The sequence below is a fragment of the Myotis davidii genome, unplaced genomic scaffold (assembly GCF_000327345.1).
Source record: "Myotis davidii unplaced genomic scaffold, ASM32734v1 scaffold967, whole genome shotgun sequence".
In the NCBI taxonomy this organism is placed as follows: Eukaryota; Metazoa; Chordata; class Mammalia; order Chiroptera; family Vespertilionidae; genus Myotis; species Myotis davidii.
In genome coordinates this window covers 3668220-3681389 of record NW_006383014.1, presented here as the reverse complement: position 1 = coordinate 3681389, position 13170 = coordinate 3668220, and the positions used below count along the sequence as shown (strand labels likewise).

Below are 13170 nucleotides of genomic sequence, written 5' to 3'. Positions count from 1 at the left end.
TAGTCCTCCGTCACTGAAGCAAGCAAGCCTCCCTGTTCGGATCAGCTGCCTGGCTGCCTGCCGCCATCTTGGCTGCCAGTTAATTTGCATATCTCGCTGATTAGCCAATGAAAAGGGTATCGGTCGTACGCCAATTACCATTTTTGTCTTTTATTAGATAGGATATTGAATTAATTCATTAGTAATTGTTATGAAGAGCTATAAGTTACTTTGAGAGCCTATAATAGGTGAATTTGACATAGTCACAAAATTTAGGGAATTTTTCCTTTTAAAAAATGAAGTGTTAAATTTCGAACAATGAGTAGCCATTACCCAGGAGGAGAGATAAGACAATAAAATTCTAGGTATTAAAAACAACATAAACAAACTTTCCTGAGGTGCGAGGGAAAACTCATTTTACAAGTGTAAGGATTGGAAGAAAGTCTAAGTGGTTGGAGTGCCAAGAGGAAGGAATTACATCTCTTGCCACTCCTCCACTATTTTTATTTATTTGTGTATTTAATTTGACCACTTGAGTTCCATCATGATGGTAAATGTGTCAGGGACCATGTTTTATTCAACTTGATATCCCCAGTGTCTGAAATATTGAAGATACACAATACCACTAGTTGAATAAATAAGAAATTAAATCAATTTCTGGTTTGCCAACACACAAAAATATTCACACTGATGCTCTGTAGACATCATGAAATTGGGTGTTTGGGGGATAAAGGCCTATTCCATAATGGTTAAAGTGTATTGCCATCTATTAGTGGTTGGATGTGTACTTGAAGTTCAAATATATATACATATAAATAGACAGCTCAGTAGTATACAAATATACCCAAAATGTTCAAATTACATGAAGATAAAGAATGCATTTGGGGAGCAAACAGTACTTATAATTTTCAACACAGTTGCTTCAATGTCTGAAAGTAGGGCATAGAGAACACATTAAAGAGCTAATAAAAAGCCCAAAAGATTTCATGAAGCTTTTCCAAATTCTGTTATTCTCAGAGAGTAAGTATTATAAGATGCTGAGTCATCAAATTCAACTGCAACTGTACAACAGTGACATAATCTTTTCTCCAGAAGATGTTTAATAGCACACGGTTCTTTTGCTACTGTGGGACATGACTTCAACTCTGTTGACTAGGAAAAAGCACGCAAGTACACAGATTGAACTATCTCCACCCCACACATAGTAATTCAATATTCACAGATAAAATTATATTTGTAAATAAAGTTATAACTAAATTTACAAGGTAATTTATGAAATGGTGAGAAAAGTTCCTGAAGAATACAATGAATAAGAATTTCCAGCTCCATATGTTTTATGATAATTCAAAGATTAAATAGTGCCATTTAAATATTATTTTTAACACCCCTTCAGTTTTTTTGAAGCCATATAATTTTAATTAGAAGATATTTTTTCAGAAAAATAATAATCAGATCATAATGCAAACCGAGCAGTCTTCTAGCATCTTACTATTAAAGAAGTTATGTAATTCAGTCTTTTGTTAGAAATGCTTTGTATGTGTCCATTGGTTAGGGGGTGAGGACATGAGTGGGGGGCGGGGACAATGGGGCAATAAGGACACACAGTAAAAAAGGAATTCTTACCATTTGCAACAGCATGGATGGAACTGGAGAACATTATGCTAAGTGAAATAAGCCAGTCAGAGTAAGATAAATATCACATGATCTCACTTACTTATGGAATATAATGAACAACATAAACTGATGAACAAAAACAGATCCAGAGACAGAGAAGCATTGATCAGACCATCAAACCGCAGAGGGAAGGTAGGGGACGTTGGGGGGGAAGAGGGAGAGATCAACCAAAGGGCTGTGATGCATGCATATAAGCCTAACCAATGGACACAGACACCAAGAGGCTGAGGGCATGAGTGGGGGAGTGGGGGGCGGGGACAATGGGGCAATAAGGACACATATGTAATACCTTAATCAATAAAGCAAAAAAATTTAAATGCTTTGCATGTAGTTTATATATAATAAAAGCAGCTTTTAAAAATACTATTTTGAAAAAGAGATCTGTGCTTCCAATTTGTGAAATGACACCACTGCTAACCAAAATGATTTTTGTCATAAATAACATGTTGTAAACAAAGCGCAGACTTAGACTAAAAAATAATTTGGTTGATATTTCATTTTATATAAATACACTGAAAATAAGAAATATTGATTTAAGTATTGGCCAAAAAATCTGAGTTGCAAAGGACACAAAGATAGATCTTAAGCCAAGATATTAGAATAAAGGATTAGAAACTAAATTTCCAAATAAGCAAAAATCTCCCATATTGCTATGCTACATTTTTAGTGTAGGCAATTAAAATCTTAAATTTGTGTGCATTATGTTTACCTAAAATCACATTTTCTCTCTATTAGAAAAGACAAAGAGTGGAAATGAGATGGAGAATAGCTTCTGCATAAAACATGCAAACAAAACCAGCTTCAACCAATGAACACCTTGACAAAATATATGATGCTGCAGAAAACCATACAGAATTATCTGGCTCAATGTCTAAATAAGTTATAGAACTGCCCTTTCCCTTTTTGGTTAATTTAATGTATTCTGAAGAATTACATATGAGCCTCCAACTATTTATATCCTTGAAATTCTCAGGTAAGAAAGCATTATGTATGAAAATCCAGTTTCATATTATTGCAATATTGTTGTTTACACCAAGATATAATAAAAAGCATAGTGACTCACCTGAAAAAATGCTGAGAATCCAGGGTCTTTCATAATTCAAGTTACCTAATTCTTCTTTATCACCCTATGTAACCTATGTAATCCAACTCTATGGCCATGGCCAAGGTATTTCATACTTGTGATATTATACTAATAGGACACATCTTGAAATTCATAAATTTACAAAAATCTTCTAATGTGGTATTTTCTGTGGACATAAACTCTGAATTGTTTGAAGTCCCATGTTTGCAACAATATTAAAGATTTCCAAGATATAAAAAGGAATCCTACATTTCTTCTGGTTAGAGGAGAAATTGAAGAAAAAGAAAAGATTTTTGTTCTGAGAAGCAGTGAAATAAGGGCTAAGCACATTCACCACCAAATAAGCAGCGTTGGTGGACACAATATTCCATAGTAAAAAAGCTAGCAATAGCAATGTAACCTTAGAGAATTGCTGGGAGTGGCTGAAGAATTCCAGCGTTGCACATTTCTGCTTCCAGGTAATATGAACAGGATTTTTCATTCACAAGAAATTCATGGGTTGCTTTCTCCTGGCATATGATGGAGAAGAAGGGGAAAAAGTTTGGATATATTTATTTCTTACTTCGATGGTCTATTAAAGCTTTCAACAAAAATATATCCTTTGGAAATGTGAAAACAATCATGTTCTTCTTTTTTCCCCACCTTTAAGTGTATGAGACAGGCAAAATATATGAGGAAAAACAGAATGAACAAACTGGCATAGTTTATGAAAGATTTATATACAGTATTCATTTTACTAACATAAGGGCAAACGTAGAATCATAAGCTTTTTTATCATAAACAAAATTAGATTTTCAGGATCATATGCTCATTACTGAAAAATCCCACAAATAAAAATTTGTTCATGGAAAAATAGAGATACTTTGAATACTAAAGTCCTTTATTCAACAACACATAAATTTCACAAAAAACAACTTTACTGGGCAAATTGAATGTGTTTTTTAAAGTTTTTTTTTTACAGTTTTGTACATGCCCTATAAGTAATTTTCTTTAATAAATACACTGTTTTCCAAAACTGCTTTTTTTATAATTGCACAAGCATACATACACCTTACACAAATATCTGTTAGAAAATTTAATAGATAACTGCACAGTTCAGAATAGGAGAGCACTGTGAAATGAGTACATTTTGTGGTCCATTCCTGAAACTTCTCTGACTTCCTTGCAATTGTGAAAATTGAACCCCTTCTAACATAGTAGCTGTCTTCCATTCACCAGGAATACAGATCTCAGTGTGAAACTGCCAAATTTAATAAAAACAAAATCTGAAACATTTAGCTATTACATGAGAACCAACTGTTTGATATCCCTGTGATCAAAGACCCACTACGGTTTTTGCTGAACATATTTGACCCTAAATGGTGTGTTCATTTAACGGCTTTCCTTTTTTCATTATTTGATTACAGATACTATCAGCTTAAACACTTTCTATGCTTTAGGATTAATTGTACAATTTACATGTCAGGGGTTCTGAATAAAAGGAAGGGAATATCCTTTTCTTTTAGTGATTAGTTAATATTAATTCCTAGTCAGCCCACCATCTCTTGCTCCTTATAAATGTTTAGAAGAAGGAAGTTGTGTATTTGGAATTAAGCAACCAGGAGATGTCTTTATACACTCTTACAATGGAGGAAGACATTTTTTTCTCCCAAGCATGGATACATTTCTACTTTTACATATGCCTCCCCTTGTACACAGACAGATAGAATTCATCACAAAGCCGTTTTAGTCTGAAGGCCTGTAAAAAAAGGTTTACATTATGATGTTCTTGTGATGTTAGGGTGCTAAGTGACAACTGACAAGGAAATTGACACCCAGAGATTTCCCATGCTCCCCCCAAAATGCTAACAGAATATAGCATTTCCTCATCTACACCGAGACGAAGCAAGACTTCTGTGTATGTAGACCGCTCTTACAAACTATTTTATTTGACTTAGCTGATAGGAAATTTTTAAGGTATATTGATAGTCCACCCGATCTATATTCCATTTTTATATTTTAAATATTCTTGGTGCTGAATATAAAACATACAGTGAGGAATTTTAAAAGTTGCATTTCATTGGTATTTTAAAAATCATGAAAATGTAAACCTTTAAATCATTCCCTTAGGGTTATAATGATACGCTTTACAGCTCTTGGTATATAGACTTAGAGAAAGGAATTAGAGTGAGGCCGGAAGAGTAATATCCTTCTTCAACATCATCAACGAGAACTTTATATGCACTCTACATTATATAAATAGAGTTTTAGCAAAACCAAAGAAATGGGTAAGTGTAAAAGAACAATGTCAAGAATAAGAACATATAAGAGAATTAAAGAAAAGCTATACATTTCCATTTTAATAATCAACAGATTTTCTTTCATTAAAAATTGAATTGACATGTAAAACACCACATTTTACAATATACAGATTCATAAGTTCTTTAAGAAAACGAACAAACAAAAACACATCAAGACATGCAACACTAGCATGTATTTTAGACTCATGGTACATTGCTATGAGATCTTTATATGTTACTGTATGCCTAATGCAGTCTGAAGGGAAAGAAGTTTGCTTCACTGCTGTAATAACAATCATCGTTTTCCAAAAAGCAAGGCAAGCTTCCCATTCAAGTGTGAAAGTTAGTTTTCACTTACTTGTAAAAATTATCAAATTGATTTTAAAAATAAGTAAAATAAAAAAAAACTAGAAATAATTCATATAGCTCTCTTCTCCCACAGCTGGAATAGAAATTCTATCTAGAAATCCTCAAAGGAATATATAGCAATTGTAAAGTGATCTCAAAACTAACATACAGCATGTTTTAGTTTGTGATTATTTAATTCTCTTCTCTAAACATGGATAGGTGTAACAGATAATGAATTTTCCTCAAAAAGGCTTTTGGACCATAATTGTGGACCTTGCATTCATATTCCAGGCAAGTTAAAGCACACTTTAACATTGGCATTTGTCAGCACCTTATCCATCCCTCCCTCCAGAATTCTTATGGTGAATGCTCCTTCCATGTTTTTTTAAAAATCTCCTCTGTTCTATTACTTCCAATTCAAAGCTAGAACTAGCCTTTTAAAATTATTCATCTGCTAGGCTTTCTAAAGTTTTGCAGTCTTTTTCATCACACTTTCTCTTCCCAAGTTATTTTTCTTCACATGATACATTTTGCTAACATTTTTCAAAAGGCTAATGGATGAGTAGGCTGAAATAAGTGGATAAAAAAACAAAAAATGACAGTAACATGGCAACTTTGATTCTCTATGTGTTTTTGCTAAACTCTATTTTATTGTTGAAGTTGAACAATCTCTGACGAAAGAAAGAAAGAGAAGGAAAGAGAGAAAGAAAGAAAGAAAGAAAGAAAGAAAGAAAGAAAGAGAGAAAGAAAGAAAGAAAGAAAGAAAGGAAGGAAGGAAGGAAGGAAGGAAGGAAGGAAGGAAGGAAGGAAGGAAGGAAGGAAGGAAGGAAGGAAGGAACTTCTTAGGTATCATGTCATCACAAATAATAATTGTCCTACTGGGACAGCCTTAGGATCCCCAACTGCCATAAGCAAACCAAATTCTACATGAAAAGGTAGCCTGGGCCTATGAAACATACTCCTTTGTGTTTAGGGGTTGTTTACATTTATGGAATTCTCTGGAACCACAGCATCCTTGATGACAAGAATGGGAATGGGAGCAATGGAACATTCCACTGAGGGCCTAGGGGAAGGCCACTGGTCCAAATAGGAGGCTACGAGAAAGGAAGATAACAAAAGATTTTTAAAAACCTCACTTTTATGAATGTGTTTAATTCTTTTTACTTAAAAATATACCTAGCCATGTCTCAAGGCAGAAGCTTTGATATGTTCAAAATGTAAAACAAAACTACCCATTTAATATCATACATGGAGTTAAAACATGTGGATACATTTTATTAAGTGTTTATTTTTCCTACCAAAAAAGTAAAATAAAAATAAGGCAAAAAATAAACAAACAAAAAATACAGCCCCTGCTGCGCTAGTAAAAAACTCAGTCATGGATTTCTCCCCCTACGATATGATACTTTATTCTGTATCCTAGAAAACACTGTTTTAAAAAAATTTATACAACTGATTCTGCATGTTCCAACTACTCAGAGTACTCTGCCTTACAGTGCAACCCAAGACAAGTCAACTACACTAAGTATTTGGGAGGTATACCCTTCTGTACAGCTCATTTGTAAGCAATGCAAGTGCATAACCACTACTCTAATATAGTGCTCAAAAGATTAATTGAAACTTTCATCACATCTTCCCTCCTATAACAATACAACTGCAGGTAATTGCCGGATGCATCATAATCTTTTCTTCTTGTGAAACTTGGCATCGAGTCTCTACTGAAAGATGCATGGCAAAACATGCCACCGCTGTTGCTGCTTCTAGAAACAACTGGCAAAAAATATTTAAAGCTAAAATTTATTGCTCCAGATTTAACTCGCAGAACCATACTGTTGTGTACAAACTGTTAATCTCCATAGATGCTCAGACGTGATTGTCTCCTTGTGTCTAGACACACAAAATACAAGCTGCTATCTGTACAGTTTACAGTACTGAAACACATATATTTGAAAATGAAGTATAGATATGTACTTTGCAAAGATACATGATTTTACAGCAGGGGTTTACCCAAACTTATTTTTTTACAGCCACTTTCAAAATAGACAACAACTTCACTAGTATAGCTAAATTACATCAAAGAATCAGTGTATCCAAAGTAAATAGACTGGCCAATTCCCCAAGCTCCCAGATTATTTTGATATGTCTTTTTTTCTTTTCTTTTCCTCTTTTTTTTTTGAAGAAACCCCTATACATAAAATGAAAATAATATCTGGATATTTTCTTCAGTGGTGGACTAAGCAGTTCCTTAAAACAAGACATTAGTTTGCCCTTCACTTCCAAATGCCTTGAAAATAAGATAGACTACTGCTTTAAAAGAACCATCGGAATGCTTCGGCGCTGGGAACAGGTGTTCTCTATAAAAAAAGAGCAAGAAGACAAGTTAAGCTTACTTTCTATGCCAATATAAAATTAGAATTTTCTCCTTTATTCTTCAGCAATAGCTTTAGTCAGTAAGGTACAACATAATGACTTGTATATTTCAACATTTAATAAAAAATGGATGGTCAATCTTAGAACACTACAAAAATTAGAATATTGAATTTAATGCTAACTTACTAAATATAATGATTAAAACTCATTGGTCTAAAAATAGAGGAAACACAGTGTAGAACAGGGATAGCTATTAGAATGAATGGGATGGTTCATGCCATTAATAGTAGGAGGACCAGCTAGCAAGTGTCCTTAAAATCTGTACCTGCCACATACACATGCACCCTCTGTAAGACCAATGTTTAGAACTCAGTGAAGTAATTTATTTTTTGTTCTGGAGGACTTCTTTTATGATAAGACCACAGTAAACATTACATAAATATTACTTCTATCACTTAACAACTATTAATGCTAAATATTCCTACGGATAATCTAATCAGAACTAGACTGACAAAATATATCACTATTTTAAAGTAAGTCTGCATATTCAATAAATTAATATCATCTATATGAAACAAACTTATACTAACCAATGATTCCCAATGGACCATAACTACCCTTTTGTACCATAAAAATACTACCATATTCCAAAGGAATAATAAACTAATACCAAAAGTTTGAGCAACTGTTTCAACAAAAAGCTAATAGTTACAATGGTGTTTTTTTATTCAATCGTAGTTAAACTGTTGAATTTTCCTCTATATATTAACATTATAGCAATCCATCATGCCACACTCTTTTTTATAAAACAGAATCCCATAGGTACATATTGAAGGTACATAAGAAACAAGTTAAGAGTAAATTTTCTCATAAGGGCAAATGAGAGTTAATTTTATTCCTTGTTAAACTAGTCCAACCAGCCTGTGTAGACTATAAGATGTCTGCTGAGGACAAATAAGTAAATTAATTGTATGTTGACTCTTACAAAAATATTGAGTTAGTATAAAAGAACATGTACACACACACATACACACACACACACCTTATAGAGTGTTAACATACAGTGTTAATAATATTTGAATTTCGTATTTCAGAAAATACATAAGAAGTCCTACCACAAATACTTTTTGATAACTGGTTAGCTTTTATTTACTTTCTCACACATGCCTTATTCGATTGATGCAGTCCTGTAGTAATGTCATCTAAAAATAAAATTAATAATTGATCAAGATGTTAATTGAAATTTAAATATATAAAATAATCATTTTGGAAAGTAAAACTGTTTTCACTACCTGTACTTAAAATATTTTTTTATAAACTGTCCTCATAGCCAACACAATAAAGTTCAACATGAATGTGGTAAGAAAGCCCTATTTGTTGCTTGGTTTTTGAGAAAAAAACCTGTTTATTGCTTTCTACGCTTAACTTTTGAATGATAAATGTAATAATGATAAATGCTCCTACATGCACTTAATCATTATTAAAGTAACTATGAATAAGAAACAATATATTCATTCTAATATTTATGCTTCACACACACACACACACACACACACACACACACATACGCAGTAAATGCAAACTTAGTTTATAACAGATGCTAACTTGCTGCCTCATGCCAACTAAGAATAAATTTTATTTATGTATGCATACTTATATAAATGTAGTCATTTTTAACAAGTTAGATCCAAGCATATTCATGCAATTACAGATTCACATATGAAAAATAAAACATGTGCACTTATATTCACATATATTCACATTTACATGTATAGTATATGACATAGAGATGCCAAATTTACTCTCAGATGCCAACTGGAAACAAGATTGTAAATATATGCTTATATAATTTTGTATCTTGATAAACATATGTTTATGAAGATAAACAAAAAAATACATGGAATACATTTTTTAATGAGATGAACTCCTTATGTCTTAGATATTTTAAACTTTCTTTTCCAGCTCTTTGCTCTGCCTGTGACCCTTTCCACTACTCACTGTTATTTATAATATTTTTAAAAAGACAGCTCTATGAAATGCCACTTGGGCTGAAAGGTCAATGTTGTGAGAAAAAAGATAAGCACTTCTCAATGCTTGTTGGCACAAAAATTAGATAATGCAATGAGAGAAGCAGAGAGCTGGTTTTCTATACTAACAAGATCTGTCACAAAACAGCTCTGTGATGTGGGCATATTACTGTGCATACGTTGAAACCAGCATCTATCTCTACATAAGGACATGGACAAACCACTGCCCCAGGGAAAGAAAGAAGGTACGCAGGGAAACATCTCCTAAAAAAATATTTCTCTTATATTAATATCTTTGATTGAGGTCATAAAGCCTAAAAAATGATTAGGTGGGCACCATTTAGAACAAATTTTCAAGGCATTCACCAGAAACTTGAAGTGATATTTCTCTAACAGTTTTACTAATGAAAAGTAACAAAGCTCCTTAGTGTCCCATAGGCCACAAAACACAGGATGCAGAGCCAATCTCCTGCCCAAATTTTATTGGGCTCATTGGAAATTTATGTTAGGCCTGGACTAAGTTCTTTTCAGGATGGGTGAAGCAACACTGTAATATATTAGATTAACATCAGGCAACATCTTGGGTTAAATTACAGGTTTCTGATTGTACTAATTTGGGGATATATCTTCTCTAATTTTGTCAGCGGATGAGGTCGTCTTTATCAGAGGGTTTCCATTTTAAATGGGTGGGATCTCTGGGGACCAACGTGGGGGATTATGCACCCCGACCAGCTAGCTACCTTTGGGTTATATAAATTCAAGAGTCCCAGCAGGGGAATCACACTCTTGATGAGATTACAGTGACTTTCTGGATCTCAGTGATGCTTGCAGGAAATCGTTATCCTGAGTGACAGGAAAGCCAGATTCCCCAGGAAGAGAAGGGGGCGGGAGGTAAAGAATAGAATTGAGTTGATGGGCATTGTTCAAGGCAGCCTTCACTGCTCATGCAGGTGCAAACACTGACGAACAGCAGTCTTGCTCCCAGGAGGCCTGGGGAGCAGTCTGCAGCCCCCCCTTTCTCTTTCCGGTTCTGCTGTAAAGCATCGTGTTCCAGAGAATTCATCCCTATATGAGCCAGATATGAAATGACCTTCAAGTTTAAGTGAATGCCTTCTGTTTCCCTCCTAAATTACCTTAAAAAGCCAGCACATTTCTTTGAATAGAAGAAAGATATAATCCAAGTCCAAGCACATTTTACATTTACTTTTATATTTAAAAAAAAGAGAGAATACATATCCATGTCCCTGGAAGAAATGTAATTCGGCTTGATTTTCATCAAATCAGCAATGAAGAAATAATTAAATGACATAAAATAAATAAGATTCCCAAAAGCTGGCACTTTAAGGATTAAGCATGTTTCTTTTTTTATTGGTGTCTGCTAAGCAGTCACGGGGACTATGGTATCTTCTGGCTGATCAGGGCTTTACATTCTCTTGTTAAAAATATATCAAGCTTAATATAAACTTACCTCCTAAAAAGTGAATTTGGAGTATCTACAACTTTGTATATATGAACTATATTGGATTGACTATTCCTATCTAGATACAATATGTGAAATGTAGCAGTATTCTGGACACAATAAAATGCATTATTTTTAATAGAGCTAGACATGAGTTTTCAAAAAGCAGCTCAATGTTAAAATTTACTTCAGAATGCATGTTATAAATTGAGATAATAATTATGACATTAGCAAATTCTGTAACTAAAGTTAAATATATCTTTGTATTTACTCATACACTTCGAAATCCAAAAGTCTCAATGATTTGCCTATGCCTTCAGAATTCTACTGTGAAACAGGATGATTCTAATGCAGTGATTTCCACATGGAAGTCAGTATTTTAAAGTACCAATATTCTTACACTAATTAAAGAATAATTTCCTTCAATCCCACTTTTATTAATAAAAGAAATATGTCAATCAATAATTTTCTGATTCCCATATATAATGATGCTTATCTAACCAAAAGCAAAGACATCTGAAACTGTACTTAGCCAATGCAGCCTCTTGTAAACTATTTTGAAATATTGTTCTCACTATGAGAAGTTCCACTATAAGTTTTTAAACTCTTGGACATCCAAGGCCTTGGAATTGGAAACACCCGCTGCATTTGATTTGCCTCTTCATGCTAGAATTTGAAAATCTTAACGAACCACTGAATGTGGCAATAAAACGCATCTGAATCAATATGACAAAAGATAATAGTAAGTCCTATTGCTTGCTTTTAGATATTTGATTATATTTGCTTCAAACTTTTGGATTTTTTAGATGAACAAAAAGAAAAGAATCCCGGGTGGTGGGAAAAAAATCCTTTTTTTCATTATTTAATTCACAATGATGCTAAAATATCAAGTTATTTAGGTTAACCATTTTACTGACAAAATTTCAAAACCTACCTGGCTAAATGGAAAACTACATATATATATATAATGTGAATACACACATACATGCATATGAATACAAATCTTTGGATAATCAATTGGTCTAAAATGATACCTAGCAAATGTTAGAGATGCCCCAAAATGGTTTTAGCAGAAATATTTTCCCAGATCCTATTTATAAATAGCATATTTAAAAATCATAATCCAGCAATTATAACAGAATAATTAGCAAGTGCAGATAGAGCATAGGTAAGTATGAGAGACAATTTATGATAGATGATAAACTCACAGTGCAGTAATTTACTATTATATTCAAAAGCAACTTTATATTTTAATAATACCTTAATTTAAAAATATGTGGGTTGATGTATGTATACACTGTTTTCACTTTTAAAATTATATCTTACTTTCTCCTTCCTTTCTGCTGTACTATATATGAATATATATATATATTCATATATATGTATATATGAATATATATATTCAACTTTTCTCATAATTAAGATTCACTTCTCATATAAGCTGTATAAGACTGGTATACTCACAGCTTATTTTGGCCATTTTCCATATGTAAACTAAAAAACACCTATCAATATTACCAGTACTGTAATGGGAATGTTAGACCCTCTTTAAAAGGAGGAAAGCACCAAATAAGTAACTGGATAATTTTATGACCCAATTATAGGGGGCCTTAAATATGATTGATTTCCAAATTGACAGCTGTGACCAGGGTTCCTCTGATTCATGGTGGAAAACTGGAGATGGCTTTTTCATTAGCATCATTTCTCTGTGGGCTGTGGCTCCTGCTACTCCTCTTGCCTTGGGACTAAGAGGGCTCTTCCTCCCCACCCTTGAGGAACACTGCCACCCTGCCACGGCGATGGCATGACTTTAGACTGGGGTAGCAGGACTTTAGAAGGTGAGCCAGGCTAATTTTGATAAATGGAAAGATGAGTTTATACATTGCGTTGTTCAGGTACTAAGTCAAGTCAATGTGAGAGGAGAGCTGGTTAGGGAAACAACTGTCCAAA

General features: G+C 33.5%; 1 protein-coding gene across 1 annotated transcript in view; it reads right to left on the bottom strand.

Annotated features, from left to right (window-relative positions):
* Window positions 1-7519: 7519 nt before the first annotated feature.
* CXXC4 (CXXC finger protein 4) overlaps window positions 7520-13170 on the bottom strand; it is a 24162-nt gene continuing 18511 nt past the window's right edge. The window contains exon 5 of the mRNA XM_006778912.2: window positions 7520-7718. Coding sequence (XP_006778975.1) covers window positions 7674-7718 — 45 coding nt within the window. The 3' untranslated portion in view covers window positions 7520-7673. The remainder of the gene's footprint in view (window positions 7719-13170) is intronic.